The 20553-nt window shown below is 41.5% G+C and overlaps 3 protein-coding genes across 19 annotated transcripts in view; 2 read left to right on the forward strand and 1 right to left on the reverse strand.

Annotated features, from left to right (window-relative positions):
* Znf410 (zinc finger protein 410) overlaps nucleotides 1-4390 on the forward strand; it is a 37433-nt gene extending 33043 nt beyond the window's left edge. For 8 of the 11 annotated variants that reach the window (XM_078050516.1, XM_078050514.1, XM_078050521.1 and 5 more), the window contains one exon: nucleotides 3789-4390. In XM_078050516.1, coding sequence (XP_077906642.1) covers nucleotides 3789-3836 — 48 coding nt within the window. In that variant the 3' untranslated portion in view covers nucleotides 3837-4390. The remainder of the gene's footprint in view (nucleotides 1-3788) is intronic. The other 3 variants (XM_078050515.1, XM_078050522.1, XM_078050523.1) reach the window with 1 other exon arrangement.
* On the reverse strand, nucleotides 454-19182 carry Fam161b (FAM161 centrosomal protein B). Of its 4 annotated transcripts, none has more exons than XR_013439126.1 (10): nucleotides 19009-19180; nucleotides 15977-16296; nucleotides 14702-15252; nucleotides 12636-12982; nucleotides 11782-11909; nucleotides 8932-9096; nucleotides 8620-8719; nucleotides 6872-7014; nucleotides 1359-6184; nucleotides 454-1102 (listed from the first exon to the last, which is right to left on the reverse strand). XR_013439126.1 is itself a non-coding variant. In XM_078050508.1 (10 exons), exons 1-9 carry the CDS (start codon nucleotides 19150-19152, stop codon nucleotides 6046-6048), a joined length of 2037 nt encoding a protein of 678 aa, XP_077906634.1. In that variant the 5' UTR covers nucleotides 19153-19180; the 3' UTR covers nucleotides 454-1102; nucleotides 6037-6045. The 4 variants fall into 4 exon arrangements, 3 of the variants coding, with proteins under 3 accessions (XP_077906634.1, XP_013212314.3, XP_077906635.1); XM_078050508.1 differs by having other exon boundaries at nucleotides 6037-6184; XM_013356860.4 differs by lacking the exon at nucleotides 454-1102 and having other exon boundaries at nucleotides 4626-4788; nucleotides 6037-6184.
* A 119-nt stretch (nucleotides 19183-19301) lies between these two features.
* The window catches only part of Coq6 (coenzyme Q6, monooxygenase), a 34418-nt gene continuing 33166 nt past the window's right edge, over nucleotides 19302-20553 (forward strand). For 2 of the 4 annotated variants that reach the window (XR_013439128.1, XM_078050512.1), the window contains exon 1: nucleotides 19303-19528. Coding sequence is in view for 3 of the 4 variants with exons in the window: in XM_078050512.1 (XP_077906638.1) it covers nucleotides 19342-19528 (187 nt within the window). In the remaining variant the exon portion in view is untranslated. Of the gene's footprint in view, nucleotides 19529-20553 lie in introns of all 4 variants that reach the window. The other 2 variants (XM_078050511.1, XM_005321221.5) reach the window with 2 other exon arrangements.

The following is a 20553-nucleotide window of genomic DNA, read 5'->3' on the forward strand; positions in this document are numbered from 1 at the left end:
CAATTTTAACAGTGTATTAAGTGCCTATATGAAGAAAAGTCAGAGAATATACTTTAGAGTTTTTAAGTTGAGACCTAAGGGATGAATAGAAGTCATCTTGATGGAGGAGGTGGAAGAGTTAGAAGAAAATAACTTGCATAAGGGCAGCACTGTACAAGGCAGAGACAGGGAGCGGGATGCATCTCTGAACCCCAGATGATTGAATATGATAGGACATAAAATAGGTAGATGGGCTGGAACAGAAACATGAGAGCTGGAAAGATAAGCTGGTTCCTTCTCTTTTTTTAATATTTATTTTTTAGTTACCAGTGGACACAATATTTTTATGTGGTGCTGAGGGTTGAACCTGGTACCTCACGCATGGTAGGCAAGTGCTCTATTTCTGAGCCACAACCCCAGCCCCTAAGCTGGTTCCTTCTTTTTTTTTTTTTCTTTTAAAGAGAGAGACAGAGAGAATTTTAATATTTATATTTTAGTTATTGGCGGACACAACATCTTTTGTTTTTGTATGTGGTACTGAGGATTGAACCCGGGCCACACGCATGCCAGGCAAATGCGCTACTGCTTGAGCCACATCCCCAGCCCTAAGCTGGTTCCTTCTTGAAGGGCTTTCTAAGACATGATTTTTGTCCTGGGGGCAATAGGGAGCTACTGCATGGGTAAAATATGATCATGTTTACATATGCAGAATTCTAGAAATAGTAAATTTGTTCATTTGAACCTAGGCACATGGGTCTTGGCATTGACCTGTAGATGCTGCCTACTGACAACCTTAGGCAGACTTGGTAACATAGATTGCCTAAAAATCAAAAGAGGAGCCAGGTGGTGGTGGAGCATACCTGTTAAGCCCAGAGACTTTGGGACGCTGAGATAGGAGGATTGCAAGTTCAAGACCAGCCTCCAAAATTTAGTGAGATCCTGTCTCAAAATAGAAAAAGGACTGGGAATGTACTGTAGTGGTAAAGGTGCCCCAGGTTTTACTCCCTAGTACCAAAAAAAATTATTAAAAATAAATAAGTAAAAATCAAAAGAGGACTTGGAATATAGCTCACTGGTAGAGGACTTACCTAGCATATGCAAGATCCTGGGTTGATCTTCAGTACTGTAAAAACAAACAAAAGAACACAGTAAGTCCTTTACCCCCCAAAAAGCTAAGGGTCTAACAGCCCCTAAGTACCCAATTTCATAATGAAAGCCCTGAACACTTAACAGAAAAATATTAACTCAAAGAGGAAATTGCTGCCTTTAATGTAACTAAAATTCCTGCACTATCACTTTTTACCTCACGTATCCTTGTATATTTACAGACACACCCTCTGCTGAGCCCCACATCTCTTGCCTTATTGTCTTCTCCTTACCATGGATGTTTCCACTGTGTAGCTCCTCTTCTTTTCTAGGTGGGCATATCATATTCTCTAGTACCTTCATTTTAATAAGGCATTCAAGGCTCCAGGCTTAGTCTTCTTCCTAATCCAAGGACTAAGTACTAACTGTCCTTTGCTCTGGTGAGTTAGTTATGTTGATTTCTAAGAATTCTTTTGAGCTGAAGGGGTAGTTCAGTTGTAGAGCACTTTCTTAACATGCACAAGAATATCAGAGGTCAGCTAGGCACAGTGGTGCATGCCTGTAAACACAGCAGCTTGTGAAGCTGAAGCAGGAGGATCACAAGTTCGAAGCCAGCCTCAGCAATTTAGTGAGACCCGGCTTTAAAATTAAAAAGAAAAAGGACTGGGAATACAGCTCAGTGGTAAAGCACCTCTGGGTTCAATCCCTAGTTTAAAAAAAAAAAAAATCAGAGAACAAATCAGGTAACAAATCAGGTATCAGAAATTTCATGGAAAATGTTAAAAAAAAAAAAACTTTGAGCCAACTCTCATTCAAATTCAGGTGTAGTAGCACAATTCCGTAATCCCAGTGACCCAGGAGGCTGAGGCAAGAAGATCACAACTTCAAGGCCAAGCTCAGCAAGGCCAACTGCATACGGGATAATATTAAGAAATTACTGTTACTTTGTTTTAGCTGGGATAATGATATTGTGATTATATTTTTATAAAAAGTGCTCATCTTTTAGATATCCATAAGGACGACTTATTTATGACAGAAATCATTGAACAAGGATTTGCTTCAGAATAGTTTAGTAGATTAGCAGTGGTGGTGGCAGGGAAGGGATGAGTTGAAATGAGTTTGACTCTGAGTTAATGTCTGTTTAAGCTTAGTGAAGGACACATGGATCTATTGTACAAGTGTCTCTATTTCTGTGTGCCTCTTAATCCATAATAAAATGTTTTGTTTCAAACAACAACAAAAAATTTTTTAAAAGTCGGGGGATGTAGCTCAGTAGTAGAGCTCTCTTGCATTCAATCCCCAGTATCAAAGGTGATGGGGGAATTTATTCAAAGGGTTCAGATTATATAATTTCTGGTTTTTCTTAGTATTGCCTGAGGTCTCCTCTAAGAATTAAAGGACTCATTGCACAGGGCTGATTGCAACCTGGGCTTTTGGACTCTTACCCACTAAAGGTCATCCCAAGTGAGGTTCCATATTTACATTGAGTTTACATTCTTGAATTCAAGAACCAGTATAGCTTTGAACCCAGCCAGCTTCAACTATATCTTAGAGTATTTTCCAAATAAATCAAAGCAGAAAACATAATTACAAATTCTGTTTGTTTCTCCAAAAGTGCCATTGCTGAGTTTGAGTGCAGCCTTATCAGAATCTTGGCCTACATTCTAAACATTTTCTTTTTTCAGTGCTGGGGATCAAACCCGGGTCTCTGTGTGTGGTAGGCAGGGGCTCTACCACTGAACTATATCCCCAGGCCAAAAATACACCATTCTTATATCCGTACCACACAGCATCAAAGGAAATATATGGTTTAAGTTTTGAATATTTCTTTAAACTTTGTTTAAATTTTCTTTTAATTCCATCACTAAATTCTGCTATATAAATTACCTTCATCCAAATTAAGATCACCAAATAAATACATATCAAGCTCAAGAACTTACCTCATTTGATGTTAAGCCTAATTTTTATTTTGAATTTCACTGAATTGCTCCCATCTCACTTTTTAAAAATTTTGTTTAGTTGTACATGGACACAATCTTTATTTTTATGTGGTGTTGAGGATTGAACCCAGTACCTCACATGTACAAGGCAAGCTCTCTGCCACTGAGCCACAACCCTGGGCGCCATCTCACTTTCTTTTTATAATAATATAGGAAAATATATAATTTTGTGATTTATATTACACGAAACCTCCCTTTGAACAGAAGCCTTATGTGTCAAGTAGAATGTCAGTGTTTGCTGACACCCTCAGAGTGTCCCTCAGGACTATATCCCTTCATCAAAGAAAAGGTATTCTTTTAAACCCTTTTCAGTTCTTAGGTCTTATAACAGAATGGCTCCTTTCCTGCTTTCTTCTCATTCAGGTTTCAGTCTATGTTTTGGCTGACACAAACATCTAAAGAGTTTTAGCTCCACTATTTCTGATTTCCTTGTAAGTTACACATTCCTCCATCACTGATTGGTAAGTAAGTGACTATTCAAACAATAGATCTGTTTATAGACAGGATATTTTATTGCCATAGTTCATATGACAGCATCACGAAGTGGCCCAAGTGCTGTCCCAAGGATAATATATGAAAAAGATCTATCAGTCTATGCTTGTCTTTTGCTTCAGAACTAAATGTCCTTCACTTACCTCCCAAGTGTGTTCCCTACCCTTCACTCTTAACCCTTGTACTTATTATGAATTAATTTTCCTATAATTCACCTATAACCTATTTTAGATATGCTTTCAATCTTTTACAGTTACTAAACCAAGGAGATTTAACTGAAAGACGGACATGAGCATGGGTGCTCCTGGAAGAGCAGCTCTGATCCCAGAATGCATAGTGGGAATAAGGATGCAAAGGCTCACGACCTGCCAGAACTAAATGAATATGTGAAGGACAAGACTCTACTTTTGCCTGTTTATCTTCCCTGGCAGAGAAAATGGATTATGAGAGCTTTTCTTCAGCCACCATCTAATTCAGACAAGGAGCCAAGCAGTGACTGTGGGATGGGTAATTACCTGCCTCTCTCCCCACTGCAAAAATTTGGGATAGACTTTTCCCTAAAGTGAATTCAATTACGTGTTGGCTTAAGTTTTCCATTATGATTGGTTGAGGGGAGGTTTTCCTTTGAAGAGCTTTCATCCCAGATCCAGCTATCTTTTAACAGGGATGAACAATGTCCTGTCACCAACTACGGAACTTCACCAGAAGTTTTCAAGATGCCTTGTTGCTTTGAAGAAGGGAGTGATGTCAGTTCTGTCTGCATTCTCCCTTTAGCAACCTGAGTAACAGACTCTCAGCCATTGGGCTGCAAAAAATAAATTACTTGAATCTCCCCTTGGCCCAGGCTGAGGTACTGTCTTGTCCTGTACACCTCTACTTGGTCACTTTGTTTTCTTTGCTTATGGAACATAATAGTAGCATGTTAAGAGGTTTTTTTGTTTTGTTTTTTAAGTTAAAAATTACATGATCCATTTTTCCCTTTAAATAAACAAAACAGCCCAGGCAGTTATTTGGTTCTTGTTTTAGACAAAACTTGTTTCCTTATAGAGAAAATAAATAATTCATTCCTTCTCTTTAAAGATAGAACACTGATTTATTATTAGGATTCCATGAGGTAAAGCAGAACTGAGGAGTCTTAGGAAACATGAGTGTCTTCATTTCTAACTAGCAAACTCAGATGGTTGTTTTGAGAGTATCCTTCTGTTACCATCAGAAAAGACCATGTCTGCATCTGAGAAAACAGCAACAACAACAGATAATTTTGAATTTTTTCTAGAAAGATAATTTGTTAAAAGATATGCATACTCCTCCTGTGCTATGTGGATTCAGTTCATGGCAATTAAATCCCAGTGTTTGCCTTCTGCAGTCTTACTTTGATATTGGATGATTCTCACCCTGGGAAGTTTTTGTCCTCTAGGGGACATCTGGCAATATCTGGAAACACTTTTGGTTGTCAAACTAAAAGAAAGTGCTACTGAGTAAAGACCAGGGATCCTGCCTATAAAGGACAGCTTCCTCTCATAACTACCAATTAAAAAAAAAATCCCAAAATATTAAGTGCTAAGGATAAGAAACCCTGAACTAAAGGTTGCAAATTTGTCATCCCCCATGGGCTAAATCTGGTAAACAGATGTTTTATTTTGCCCACATAAAATAACTTTGGCAAGGGGTACCAGGGATTGAACTCAGGGGCACTCAAACACTAAGCCACATCCCCAGCCCTATTGTATTTTATTTAGAGTCAGGGTCTGAATTGCTTAGTACCTCGTTTTTGCCGAAGCTGGCTTTGAACTCTCAATCCCCCTGCCTAGCCTCCCAATTTGCTGGGATTACAGGTGGGTGCCACCATGCCTGGCCTAAATAATTTTTAATTAGTTGCCAAGATGCACATTTCTGGCTTTGTGTGTGTGTTGTGTGTGTGTGTATCTGGTACTGGAGATTAAGTCCATGGGGAGTGCTCTGCCACTAAAGCTTTAGCCCCCAGCTCTGGCCTTTTTTTTTTTAAGACAGGTTCTTGCTAAGTTTCTGAGGCTAGCCTTGAACTTGTGATCCTCCTGCTTCAGTCTCCCAAGTAGCTGTAACATTTCTGGTTTCTGATGACAATAGCTGATGTTGTAATTCTGGGCCTGTATTCTTACAGGATTTATGCTCTCTGGTTCTTTACTATCTCCTATCTTATATCTACCCCATTTAACTCACTCATGTTTCCTGAACAGCCCTGATTAGCATTTTGGCTTGTGTTCTTTTTTCTATAGTTGCTCTTAAATGCAGGTACAAAGTAAGACCCCTTAGGTCTAGGTTATGATCCCTCTATCCTGAGCTTCTCTAATTTGATTCTTTAAAAACATTCCTGTTATCTGTCACTCTTCTTTTCCTTATTCTCTAATAGTAGCAATATTCAAACCCAAGTTTGAATATTAAGTGCTGCCTTGACTCAACCCCTAGTGAGATATTTGATGCACAAAAGCAGTAATGTTACATGAGCTGATTAGGCCAATGATTTCAGATGGTCTGATGATTCATAATACAGCTCCTCCGATTCTTTTTGGGGGCTTAGAAGCTGTTCTAGAGATCCTTCTAAATCCTTCTGAGGATCATTGATGCTGAGGTTTGTAGTTTCATAGATGCTGCAAAGTAAATGAAAACATTATGAAACAGAATATTTTAAATTAAAGAAAGCAATGTATAAAGTTTAAGAATGGCCTCAACTTTTTTTTTCCCCCCCTGTATGAGGGATTGAACCTAGTAAGGGCAGTCCACTGAGCTACATTTCTAGCTCTTTTTTTTTTTTTTTTTAATATTTTTTAGTTGTCATTGGGTCTTTTATTTATTTATATGTGGTACTGAGGATCAAACCCAGGGCCTCACATATGCCATGCAAGCACTCTACCACTGAGCCACAACTCCAGCCCCTTAGATCTCACTAAGTTGCCCAGACTGGTCTCAAACTGGTGATTCTCCTACCTTAGCTTCCTGAGTCACTGGGATTACTGGCATATGATGCCTGGCTATAAAGAGACATTTCTGTTTTGTTTTTGGGAATTGAACCCAGGGTACTTCACCACTGAGCTACATTTCTACTCCTTTTTATATTTTGAGGCAGGGTTTTGCTAAATGCCTGAGGCTGGCCGTGAACTTGCAATCCTCCTGCCTTAATAATCCCAAATCTTATGGATTGCACACATGTGCCACCATGCTTGGCTATAAAGCACCGTGTCTAAGGGGAAAACAGGAATTAGTGGAGGATATACTGGAACTTGAGAAACAGAATTGAGAATAATGGAGATGCTATCCTTTTCTCCCTTTCACTTTACCTGGGGGAATCCTTGGCATTAGACTCCTCCTTCCATTGTACAGCCCGGGTGCCTCGACTCTTGTTCCTCACAAAGTCTTCCTCCAGTCCAGCCTGCTTCAGGGTGTCTCGATACCGTTGTTCTGCTTCTTTCTTGGCAAGGTCCTGAAGGATAGAAATTAATCTGCTGTAGCTATCTTGGGAATTGCCATCTTAATCAGTATCTCTACAATAATGTCCCTACCACCACCTTCAAAACTTGCTTGACAGATTTGCATAAAAATTACTTTTTTTCAAGCTTTAATGTACAATTGAGCCCCAGAGGGTCTTGTTAAAATGCATAATCTTAATCTGAGATGCTGCTGTCACTCTGCAGCTCTAAATTGTTATCTTCAGCAACATCACTGGGAGGAACCTTTAAAACAACCACTCATTTTGAGATCAAAATCCTGTACTTATTTTATATGACAAATTCTGGGATCGCCATACAACACATTTGAATTAGGCATAGTGTGGCTGTGAATAAAATATAAATTGATATTAGATTTAGATTTCTTTAGTTTGAAACAGATCATTTTTCAAATTCGGTTCCAATTGCAGAAGAGGCCTGCAACTCTATGTCTTCAGGAGAAGCCAACTCTTAATTTGGGAACCACACCTTTAAAAACGAGGACTTGAATTTGTGGGAGATGAAGTGAGACTCAGATGAAGAATGGGGGACTAAAACCATTTTAAGATTTAAAGTTTTTTATTTATTTTCATTTTCTTATTTTTTGGCACTGGGGATTAAACCTGGGGTGCTTTACCACTAAGTAACATCTCCAGTTCTTTTTTTAAAAATTTTGAAACAGAGTCTAGCTAACTCAGGGCCTCATTAAATTGCTGAGACTGGCTTTGAACTTTTGATTCTGCTTCAGCCTACTAAGTTGCTGGGTTATAGATGGGCACCACTGCACCCAGCAGTTTACGATTTAAAAGCAACCAAACCATTCTTAGGAACACCAAGACAGAAGAAAGTAAGGTGCATTGGGAACATTCTTAACATAAGGATGATAATCTGTATGTGAATGTTATTTTTTGCTTGTTTTAGTTTAAGTATTATTCAAGAGCAAAATTGTAGTACTCTGGGTTTTTCCTAGTGTGTTGAAAAAATCTGTTGGGATCTAAAGACTAAACCTGTTTGACACAAATTAACATAAAAAGAAGGTCAGCTTGAGATTTTGAACAATGTGAGTTGCTAAGTAAACCCAGACAGTCCAGTGTGTTGGTGGCATACAGGTGTGCTGGGGGCAGGGGGTGGACCTGGACCCCTACATGCCTAGATCCTGCAATATCTACAGGATGGAGCTAATACTCAGAAACTGGAACCAGCCACTGTGGAATCCCAACTATTGACTCAAACTGAGGGAAAAGGGATATAAAGAACATGATCTCAAACTGCCTGGGATGGTTTCCTTTGTGGGCTGAACAGACTTGCTTAGGGAAGTCGCAACTGAGTTCACCTTCCCCTTAAGTCTAGAGAATATCTTCAAATGATTCTTTCAGCCTGAAAGCCAAAGTTAATCTAGAAAGAGCCTTTTGGGGTGTTTGTGAGCGTCTGAACCCATGAAGACCTATATTTAAGGGGGAAACATGGTAGTAATAAAAGGTGTTTCAATTTAGAATATCTGAATCTTAAGGAAATGATCAGTGCCCACATACTAAAATTGTTTCTTAACTTCTAAGATCACATTCAGGCAGAAAAGAAAATGAGTGATAGTTGAGTTTTACCTTGGTAACTTGTTCGAAGAGATATGGTCTCTTTTGTATTCTCTTCTTCATTTCCTCCAATTCTTTCTTATACTCTTTTGCTCTTTTACGGTCATTATTCCTGGAATTGATAAGATTTCTAAAAAGAATTCCATCTTTTTCAATCTAGAATGCCCTTCATTTATATTGAGCAGAATAACTCCCATGTGTATTATAAATTCCTAACTGCCTGGCAAAATTCTTGATTCCCTGTGATCACAGAAGCTTAATAACTCCACATATTCCGGGCAACCATATGTTGGATCCCAAGACCTGCACCCTTTTGACACTAACCGGTTCTCTTTCAGCTTTTCTTTGAACACCTCCTCCAGGCTTTTATGGGGATCCATGGCTTTTGCACGCAAGGTCACAGATTTAGACATTGCTTGACACTTCTTTTTGTGCATCTCCAACCACCGAATGCTCTCATCTACTCTGTCTTTTTTTTCAAGTGAACTTCTAAAGGGAGAGAACAAAAATAAGAGTACAGATAATCAACCTGGGTATATTTAGAAGCAATTGTAGTACTCTTTCTGGAAAGTGTTTTTTTGTTTGTTTGTTTTTTATGAATGAGGCAGATAATTGACCATGGTGCCATTTTCAGGAAGAATAAGCTTCTGGGATTAAATGCATTGGGAAATGAAACCTTTCCAGCATTATGGGAAAAGTTCATTCATTGAACTTGAGACATGTATATCCTTAAATAGCCAAATACTCAGAAAATCTGCTAGGTTCCTCACTTATCTGGAAACAATATTAACAACTACCATTTGCTGGACTACCCACCCATGAATCAAATACTATTACATTTCATGTAATCTTCAAAAGGGCCTCATAATGTAAAGACTGTAAGCTCCCCTTTTACAGAGAAGGAGTCTGAGGCTCAGTCTCCAACATGCCAACAAGAAAGCCATGATCAGAACTAGAATCTCTACCCTTGAAAACTGTAAACAGTGGGCAGGAAGGTATTTGGGTTTGTGATTATTTTTTTTAATATCTTTTTAGTTGTTTTTAATAATATCTTTTTAGTTGTTGATGGACTTTATTGTCTTTATTTTTATGGATCAAACCCAGTGCCTCATGCATGCTAGGCAAGCATGCTACCACTGAGCCATAACCTAGCCCCGGGTTTGTAATTCACAATTTGCATATATAAAAAGAACTGGAAATTAGCCTCCTTCAATACCCACTGAAAATTTGGGGCCAACTTGCAGCGCTTGGTTTGTGTAATTACCATTCTACAAGATTCTATGGCGAGTTCTACCAAAAAGAAAAAAAATTAAGGCCTGCACTGGGATGTGAACATTTATTAAGAAAGGGCATGAAATTTAACCAAATTCTGAGCCAAGTGTGGTGGTACACGCCTGTAATACCAACTACCCGGAAGGCTGAGGCAGGAGAATTGCAAAGTTTGAAGATGGTCTGGGCAATTTATTAAGACCTTGTCTCTAAATAAAAATAAAGGGTCAAATATGTAACTCATTGGTAGGACTCTGGCCTAGCAAGAGCAAGGACTTAAGTTTCAGTCTCCCATACAAAAGGGAAAAAAAAAAAATCAAACTCCAGCGTTAGTGATGTAGTTCACTGGTAAGCACTTGTCTAGCTTGCGTGAGATCCTGGGTTAGATCCTCAGCACTGTTTTTATTTTTTTATTTTTTTATTTTTTTTTTTTTAAAGAGAGAGTGAGAGAGGAGAGAGAGAGAGAGATAGAGAGAGAATTTTTTTAATAATTATTTTTTAGTTCTCGGCGGACACAACATCTTTGTTGGTATGTGGTGCTGAGGATCGAACCCGGGCCGCACGCATGCCAGGCGAGCGCGCTACCGCTTGAGCCACATCCCCAGCCCCTCAGCACTGTTTTTAAAAGAAGAAAGCTGGGCGTGGTGGCACACCAGAGGCTGAGACAGGAGGATCGTTGAGTTCAAATACAGCCTCAGCAATGGCAAGACACTAAACAACTCAGTGAGACCCTGTCTCTAAATAAAATACAAAATAGGGCTGTGGATGTGGCTCAGTGGTTGAGTGCCCTGAGTTCAATCTCTGGTACCAAAAAAAGGGAGGGAAGAAAGAAAATGTCCAATTCCTTACTGTGGGAACAGAGATGTGGGTATTCTCCATAGCTGGCTGGCTTCTTGTTCATGAGGCCACTCTTATTGGGCTTTAGGAACTGATGCATTTAAGAGATGCATTTATGTCTTGTGGATCTTAAGTACATTTCTACAATCCCTCTTGCCTGCAGGAGCCAAGTAAATTCTGTCTACTTCCATGGAAGCCCCATGGGAAGGTATTTAGAGGTACTAGATGTTAGTCCTTTCCCAGGACCATCCTGCTTTGCTTTACCTCAGAGGCCTGAAGGAGAAGGAACTCTCCTGGGGACTGGCTCAAAGAGAACAATACCAGAATGAGGTCAGCTGAAGAGTTAAAAATAAACAGGCTGGGCTGGAGAGTGTACAGCTCAGTGGTAGAGTTCTTGGCTCACATGCTCAAGACTCTGGGGTTCTATCCCCCGCCCCCAACACTGCAAAAGCCAAATAAACAAAAAACTCCTACTTCCAGACTCTGACATCTCCCTAAGATGACTCTCAGAGCATTTCTAGGTAATCAGTGTTTCATTATCTTTGTGGCAGGTTCAGCCACCTGCTATCACACTTTTCTGAATTCTTGTTCTTCGTGGCTACCACCCTCTTTTTATGTATAGGCTTTTGTGCATGTTATTCTGTCTGGAACTCTCTTTCTCTCAAGCCTTCATATGTCTAACTCCCTGTCATTCTTTAGATTTCATCTCAGACATTTTTCCAAAAGGCAAGAGACCTCTGCCCCAGGCTGCCTGGTGCCCTCACAGTATTCATTACAAAATACAGTAATAGCATCTGAGCTTTTCTATATTTCAGACTAGATATTACACTTTAGGTTTCTAAAGGATCTTCAGCCTTAATATTGTGCCTTGCACCAAATAAGTCCCCTAGAGAACTGAGTGGTGGCTAGCCCCAGTCATGGAGACCACATGTATTCCTGCCCTGATCAAGGAATCTTTCAATCCCTTTGTGGTGTCTCTGAGGACAAGTGAGAAGGCCTCACAGGAAGGTGGATTCCCGAATTTTACCCAGATCAGAGCATTGAGTCTTATGCAGCCTGACCACTCACCTGACTGCAGATTCCCTCTTCCTGGTGGCATCTGTGATATGCACAGGGAGGGTGTTGGTGGAGAGGGAAGCAAGGCCACTCAGAGAACGACTCCTTGTTAGGAGTGTAGCTGGTGGCTCTGGGGAACCCTAGAAGAAAGGAAAGCTGGTATTGGTGGGATAGCATGTATGACTAGTTTCTGTCTTAGTTGAGATTCAATTTCAGTGAAAGACTGAAAATGAGAATCTTCCATTTTATTCCTAGGAATAAGACAAAGATAATAAGATCTCTGGGTTAGTAACCAGGACAAGACTAGGATAATAACCCTAAAGTTTTTTATCAAATGATATTTCCTTGGAAATGGTATAGGGACACAAGCAATTGATCCCAATTCCCTGCCTTCCAGATCTGCTTGTGCATATATCTGCAAAATCCTTCTAGATAGAGGGAATGAAAAGGAGTGCTCCTGAGGTCTTAAATTTGCAGGAATGTGGATCTGCTTACAACTGATATGCCTGGACACAGGAGGGGGAGACAGAAGGATCCCAAGTTGAAGGTCAGTCTTAGCAGCTTAAGACCCTGTCTCAAAATTTAAAAAAGGCTGGGGGGAAAAAAAGAGTCTTTAAGGTTGGGCTGGGGATGTGGCTCAAGCAGTAGCGTGCTTGCCTGGCATGCGTGTGGCCCGGGTTCGATCCTCAACACCACATACAAAACAAAGATGTTGTGTCCGCCAAAAACTAAAAAATAAATATTAAAAAAAAAGAGAGTTAATGTAGAAAAATGTCATGAGAAGTGCTTTCCTTCAAGCCCCAGGCCCATCCTGCATTTCATGCCCCAGGAGGTCCTGGCCCTCCCACAGTTCCCTGGGCCCTCACCCTCCTTCCTTCAGTGGTGGAAGCATCACAGGATCGTGGAGAATGACGAAGGTTGGCGGTCCTCAGCAAGAAGGGCTTGTTGCGAGTTGCCTCCCGGGTTTCCTTTCTCTTGGCAGCTCTTCTCTGGAAGGCTTGATATAGACCCTCATGGTCAGGAACAACAGGATTCACCTGAGGCTGGAATCCAAAGTCAGGCTGCAGAAAGCCAAGCTTTTTCTCCTGGGTTCGGGCAGCTGTGCGGGGCTGCGAATCAGCCCGGCTACTAGAGGAGGCAACAGGGGAGGAGGCCTTCCGGAGCATGTCCAGGGCCCTCATCTGGATGCGAATTTTTCTGAGGAGCTCGGCTTCTGCGGAGAAAGAATCAGGGCAGTGATGAGTTCATACAGACCAAGCTTCACACCAAAAGCACCAGCAGTAGTGTTAAGTCAACTGTTAACTCTTCAGGAACACTGTAAACCCACTGACATCCTGTGGGAAACCTGCATTTGGCCACAATATAAAGAAATGGCAAAATTTTACAAACTTAAAAATTTTTCGAAAATGAGTTTGCTTTTTTTCTTTTTTCTGGAATGCTCATTAGTATATGGTAACCAGGCCACCACTGCCCATGCTAGTCATACTGCAGAAACAGCTACCATTTATGCTTGTTGGGCACTTTCTACAACTTCCTCTTTAGAGACAAAGCAGGGGAAATCAGGCCATCCCCCTGCTTCTCTCTAGCTACTCAAATGCCCACACCCTTTGCCCAAACAATTGTCGCGTCTTCCCTCTCTCCTGTCAAACTTTCTGTATCTTCCTCTTTAGCCTTTCTCTAGCCTCTCTCTTTTCTTCATCCCCACTGTTAGTTTCATGATGTCTAAACTGAATTGTTGAAATGGCCTATTAGATCAACATCTCTCCAGTTTTGCTGCCACCTTTAATTATCTACAATAGCAAGTGATCTTTCTAAACTTCGTATCTGATCATGAGCCACGCTACTTAAAACCTGCCAGTGCCCTTGGGATGGAATCCAAACTCATCCAAGTGGCCAGCAAGTCTCCTCAAAGCTTTCTTATACCTATCCTTCCTCCCTTGTCACCCTTCTCTGATCCTCTCAGCTTCCATCTACCTCTAGGCCACATTTCTACTTGGCTCTTCCTCCTCCCTCTTCACCAAATTAACTATGGTTCCTCTGTCAGGATCATCCCAGAGCTCACTTTCTCTGGATCCCTCCTGAACTTCTCTCTCTCTCCTCACCACACACTGAATTAGGTACTTTTATTGCATGCTCAATGCTTCCTCCCTTTAATTCTTACAAATGACTCATCCCATTTGTTTTTGCTGCTGTTGTTCTGTGGTACTGGGAATTGAACCCAGGATGTTCTACCACTCAGCTATATTCCTAGTCATTTTAATTAAAATTTTATTTTAAAAGTTTGGGGAAGGCAAAATATCAGTGTAACATGATAGCCATTTATTTTTCTGCCTGTTGAAAGCCCAGTGAAGGCCCAGCCACATGTTGTCTTAGACTGGAGGTGACCTCCACCAGGGCTTGTGGGCACATGCAGCAGGGAGAGGGAAAGAGCTCTCACCTCCTTAAAGAGAAAAAAAAAAAATGGGGGAAGGGTACTGGGGATTAAATTCAGGAGTGCTTTGCCACTGAGCTATATCCCCCAGCCTTTTTATTTTTTATTTTGAGACAGAGTCTTGCTGAATTATCTACACTGGCCTGGAACTTGGATCCTCCCACCTCAGCCAAGTAGCTGAGATCACAAATGACTACACATGGCTGATTTATCCCAATTATAATTATTTTTCTATTATCTGCCTCCTCACATGTCTACAAACTCCATGTTTGCTTATTCATCAGAGAACAGTGCCTGGTAAGTACCATATGTGGCTGTGGAATGAATAAAGCCTGAGGCCCTTATTCACATATATTTTTTAAACCTCCCTCATGGCCTACACTGAGCCTGCAGCCTCTTTTGGGTCCACCCAGACAGCTCATCTCCAAGCCAAGCCAACTAACCAACTGGGTCTTTTGGTACCCACAAGCAGGAGGCGGCAGGTGGCAAGGATATCTTTACCCTCGAGTTTGTCCCCAAGGGCTGGTTCCAGAATGGACTTGGGGATCCTTCTTATGGCCTTCTTTGGGGGGACTGTAGCCTTCACTGTGGTAGCCAGGTCTCTCTGTCGTGCAGCTTCCTTTCGCTGCTCCTCCTTCTCCAGGAAGCTGAAGGGCCTTAAGGATGAGAGGAGCAGTTCCTTCCTCTTCTGGATCCCTGCCTGTCTCTGGGCCTCCCTGCGCTCCATGATGTCCTGGTAGAGGGGTAGGTAGACATGTGCAGGTACAGGCTGTGCTCGGAACTGTCTGTGGCACTCAGCCTCCTCTTGGCCCTGCCTCTGGGCCTGCTGCCTCTTCTGCTCAAAGGAGGCAGGGGAGGCCAGCCACTGAGCTTTCTTTTGGGCCTCCCGCACTGTCATGCAGAATGGCTGAGGGACGGTGATGGACGATGTCCAGGAGTTGACACTTCTGTGCTGGGAGGCAGACTTGGAGCCTGAGGGCGGCTGGGCCTGAGCCTTGGGAACACCAGAGGAAAGGCTGTTCAGGGAGCTGCAGCGCCTTGTGGAGTCACACCTGTGGGAGAGAGCAGGTCTGTGTGTGGAGGACTGGGCAGTCAGGAGGCCCTGCTGTTTCCTGATCCTCTTCCCCAGGCCTCTTTGCCAGGCAAGCCACAGCTAGCTTCTCAGCCTGATCTCACAGCCCCATAAGCCTCTATATCCATAACTCTTCCATGAGGCCTCCCCACTCTTCCCACAGGCAATCCTAGCAGCCTAGTAGAAATGTTCTCAGAATTGATCCACAAACTGCCATGTTTGCACTCTTATTTGCATATGACAGAGAAAACAGTGCAATAGGTCAAAGCAGGAATTTAGAATTAGATCTAAGTTAAAGACCTGCTTCAAACCTTAAGATTATGAATTTCCTCATATGTAGAGTGACAAATATAATATCCACTTATAAGGTTACTGGGAGGAGAAAGCAAATACTAAATGAGCAAAAGCCGAGTTGGCCAAGGTCAAAGTACCTTGTCATTCTTGGGGAAAGGTTTGTTTAGGAAAGACATTCCTTTAATCAATTCTAATGTTTCATTGAACTAAGAGTTGCCCACAATAATTTAGGATTGCTGGTAGAAATCAAAACAGTTGGTTGGACTCAAAACTTGATTATGAGCCAGAGCCTGCCTAAATAGAAATTTGCAGACATGGTCCCTACATGACAAAGGAAGATACAGCCCAAAGACATGGCATGACTAACCCAGAGTGGTGGAGTGGGGTAGCTGTTGACTATAGAGCCTTACCTCTGAGATCCAGGGTACTGGATCTGTGGCTTCCCCCTGCCCTTGTCCTGGAAGAAATTCTCTAGGACCTCATCATCTTCAGAGATGTTCTTATCACTGTCTGAGTCAGCCTGAAAAAGGGACTCCAACAGACCCTGTTTGTCCCTCTGCTTTAGAACCTGTAGGGAGTCATAAAAGCTTCCAGTTGAGACAGAGGTGGACTCTGTCTCATCCTCTAGGCTGAGGAGCTCATGGAGTTTTCCAGCCCTGGGTAAAACCATACCATCCCCAGACAGTTTGTCTTCTGCCTCCGTGTCAGAGGAAGATTGGGGGGAAAGTATCTAAAATGGAATAGAAATAAACTGTGAGTTAAACTATAATTTCTACAATCTTCAAAACATAATGATTAATTTCACTTTGAATAAGTCTTAGTATATTAGGGATAAGAGGAACAAATAAGATGTGTTCCTTGCTCTAAAAAAATTTCACATCCTGGTATACAGTTGTGCTTGGTTGTAGGGCAGGAAAGGGAAGCAAAGAGCTAAAGCATGTTCCCTATCCCTGCAGTACAGTAAGCAGAGCACCTAACCTGCACCATGCATTCCAGGAATCCTACCCAGGACCTTGGGCACACTCTGTACCCACTTTCCTTGAGATTTACCTGTTGTTCTTCTCTTGTTGCCCTGTTTAGGCCCCTGCTTTTCTCATGTTCTAACTAATTTCTATTCTATCACTAGAAATGGATGATTAATAGGACAATGTAGTCTAATGGAAAGAGTGATATCCTAGAACATGAGACACCCAACCAAATTTTAAATAATTTATTCAGGGGCTAGGGGTGTAGCTCAGGGTAGAAAGCTTGCCTAGCATGCTCAAGGATTGGATTTGTGCCCAGCGCTGGAAAATGACAACAACAAAACTTCATTCATTCATTCATATAGAAAATATCTGTTGGATATCTAACATACTAGACTGAAAACAAGACAAACAAGGTCTCTATTCTCAAGAAGCTTACATTCTAGTGAGAGGAGACAGAAAATATAATAAGATCACATATTCAAATAAAAGCATAAACACTGAGGTTATAGAGTGATGGGTTACTTATGGAAAACTTTTATGTTGATAAAATCTATTAGAGTCACTAGGAATGTATCCATAATCAGAGTGATGTTTATTAATTATAGTACATCATGAGAAACAATAAGGAACCCGGTGTGTGCGTATTAGTGGCAGGGTTTTAGTGTTGGCTTGTCTGATTGATTCTTAGGAAGGTCATAAGAGGATGGGTGCAGTCATGAAGTAGGAACAATTTAACCTTTTCTTTTAGTATTGGGTTTTTGTTGTTGTTTTGTAGTACTGGGGATCACAAATTCCAACCCAACCTGGGCAATTTATCAAGACTTTCTCAAAATAAAAAGTTTTTAAAAAGGGATGGATATAGCTTTGTGATTCTCCTGCCTCAGCCTCCAGAGTGGCTGGGATTACAGGTGTGTGCCACCACACCCAACATGGGAATGGTTTAGTGAGTGGGTAATTGAGCATTTTTTTCCCTGCAGGGAAAGGTAAGTAACTGTTAAGTAAGCATTATCATTTAGAAGAAGGGGTGTTAGTAATTTTGTAGCTATATTATGGCCCCAAGAGAAACACTATTTCCTGCTGATTTTGCAGCTGGCTTTATCTGTGTCTGTTATGGTCTGGGGGATACAAATGTTCCTTGACATATGATAGGGTTATGTAAACCTAAGTAAAAAATAAGTAAAAAAACAAATGCATCTAATACACCCAATTTAATGAATGTCCTAGCTTAGCAACAAACTATACATTATGTTATTATGTTATGTTATTTACAGCAAACTATAGATTATGTTATTCACCCTTACGACTGTGTCACTAACTGGGAGCTATAGCTCTCTGTCTCTCTACCAGTATGGAGAGAGTATGATATTGCTAGTTAGGGTAAAGATCAAAATTCAAAATGTGAAATGTGGTTTCTACTGAATACTTAGTGCTTTCCTACCATTGTAAACTTGTAAAATCATTAGATGAACCGTCATAAGCTGGGGATATCTGTGCTTTCTCAGTCCTGAGCTGATTTTTATTTTCTCATTATGGAGGAGTTTTGGATTGACACCCAATTAACGAGAAGGAACCAGTTTTGCTAAGATTTGAGGTAAGAATATTCTGGAGTCAAGGAACAGCAAAGGTAAAGGCCTTGATACAGGATCCCGGAAAGGAAAAGACTTGAATCTTATATAAGAAAGAGAGCCACTGTGACTGGAGCATGGTGGCATTAGATGTCCTCCGAGAGGTTGGCATGGAGCCAGGATGTAGATGAATTGTTGCAAAAGGCAAATCAACTGAAGGCAGGACACTGCATTCCTCCAGGAGATATATTTGGTTTCACTGGGTTCTGTAAGGTCCAACTGTAAGACTAGATAGAATGCTAGATTCTGAGGCAAAGCTGTGTATACGCTGTAGTCCTGGCTATGTTACTGAAGAGCAGTTGTCTCAGGCAAATTTCTTTAAAAAAAAAATCGTTGTTGATATTTAATTTCCATAGCAAACAATTCATTCAAAGAGCATAATCTGATGGGTTTTAGTACAGAGTTATGCAACTATCACAACAAATTTTAGAACATCTTCATCGCCCTGTCCCCCCCCCCCAAAAAACCTCCATATCCTTTAGTAGACATTCCCTAATTCCCCTAATTACTAACCTACTTTTTGTCTATGTGGATTTGTGGGCAAATTTCTTAATCTTCCTATGCCTCTGTATTCTCTTTTACAACATAGGGACAACAACTGTCATAATATAGATGAGAGGACAAGCAAAAACTGAACTCCACTGTTTTTGTCCAAGAGCATGGCACAAATAGTTCGAATCCCGAAGACAAGAATCCGCCTCCAAAGGCCTAAATGCTGCCAATTTTAACCCCCAGCCCCTCGGTGACACGCCCCTGCCTTCTGTCTCCAAGGCAACGCCAAACAGTTCCCTCACTTAGGGATTCGTTTCCTAAGCGCAGCCCTGCTACCTCTCTTCTTTCTCTCCTCACCTGACTTGTCCACTCTGCCCCATCAGGGGATCCTGCAGACCTTCCTACAGTCATCTTCTTAGCTAGGCAGAAGGAAACAGAAGCGGAGATAAAGGCGGCGGTGGCAGTGCTACTACACCCTTTCTTGGCTCTACGCCCCTTCATAAGCCTCTTATTGGCTTCTAGGGCGTCCTTATACTTTGTCCCGCCCAAGGAAGTAAAAATCGTTTTCTGATTGGCCTGGTTCCTTCATGCGTTTTATTTCCGGTTCAGAGGGCACGATTGAAGCCCCTCGGGATTGGAGGACTCTGCTCCGGAAGCACTACCTAAGGCGGGTCTTACCGGGCACTAGGTATGGTTGCCCGGGTCAGCGTCATGGCTGCCCGGGTATCAAGGACCGGGTGGGCTATTGCATTTACAGCTGCACGCAGAAGCCCGCTGATTTCCTGCCGGAGGTGTTCCAGTGTCTCGGCAGACACAGTGTACGATGTAGTGGTGTCGGGCGGAGGCCTCGTGGGTGCTGCCATGGCCTGTGCCTTGGGTAAGGGCTGCGGACAGTGTGAACCACCGCACTGTGCCCAAAGGCTGAGTGTCTCGGACATTGTGGTCCATTCCCTCCTCTCCTAGAAGAGCCCCAGGCCCCCAGGAATGCGTTTGGTGTATCAGGGATGGTAAGGTCGAAAGTGACAGGGGCCTTAAGAGTCACTCCGACTAGTGGGGAACAACTGCCGAGGGTTATTTAGGTATGGACACAGTGGGAGGTCATCTCGTGTACTAACTTTGGCGGGTGTTTTTGTTTCTTTGTTTTAAAGACAAACAACTTTATTGTGGTGTAATTCAAATGCCATAACGCCCACTCACTTAGCTTAATGGTTTGTTTGTTTGTTTTTGGTTTTGGTGGTGTTATTTTAAAAATTTTTTTTAGATGCGTGGACCTTTATTTTATTCATTTTGAGAATTGAACCCAGTGCCTGACATATGCTAGGCGAGCTCTACCACTAAGCCACAGCCTCAGCCCCTGTTTTTTTTTTTTTTTAATTTTATTTTGTTCACTTACTTTTATGTGGTGTGTGGATCGAACCCAGTGCCTCACACGTGAGAGGCAAGCGCTTTACCGCTGAGCCACACCACAGCCACCAGCTTAATAGTTTTTATTGTATTCGCAGAGTTGTGTATCCATCACTATAGTTAAGTTTTATAACATTTTCATTATCCTAAGGAAAAAAAAAAAAAGAAAGAAAAGAAAAAGATACCTGGAACTCTTAGCAGTCACTCCGCGTTTCCCCCTATCCCTCAGCCCTAAGCAACCACTCGCCTACTTTTGTCTCTATATAGATTTTTCTTATATGTAGGGAAATTATATGTAGATTAAATTAAATTATATGTAGACAGTTATATGTTGATGGAATTTACTTAATGTTTTCAAGGTTAATCTGTTGTAGCTTGTGTCAGTATCCCATTCCTTTTGAGGCTGAGTAATAGTATTGTTTGTTTATGCCACATTTTGTTTATTTTCATTTATCAATCGATGGACATTCTCACTGCTGTCACATTACAGATAATGCT

The sequence above is a fragment of the Ictidomys tridecemlineatus genome, chromosome 5 (assembly GCF_052094955.1).
Source record: "Ictidomys tridecemlineatus isolate mIctTri1 chromosome 5, mIctTri1.hap1, whole genome shotgun sequence".
NCBI lineage: Eukaryota > Metazoa > Chordata > Mammalia > Rodentia > Sciuridae > Ictidomys > Ictidomys tridecemlineatus.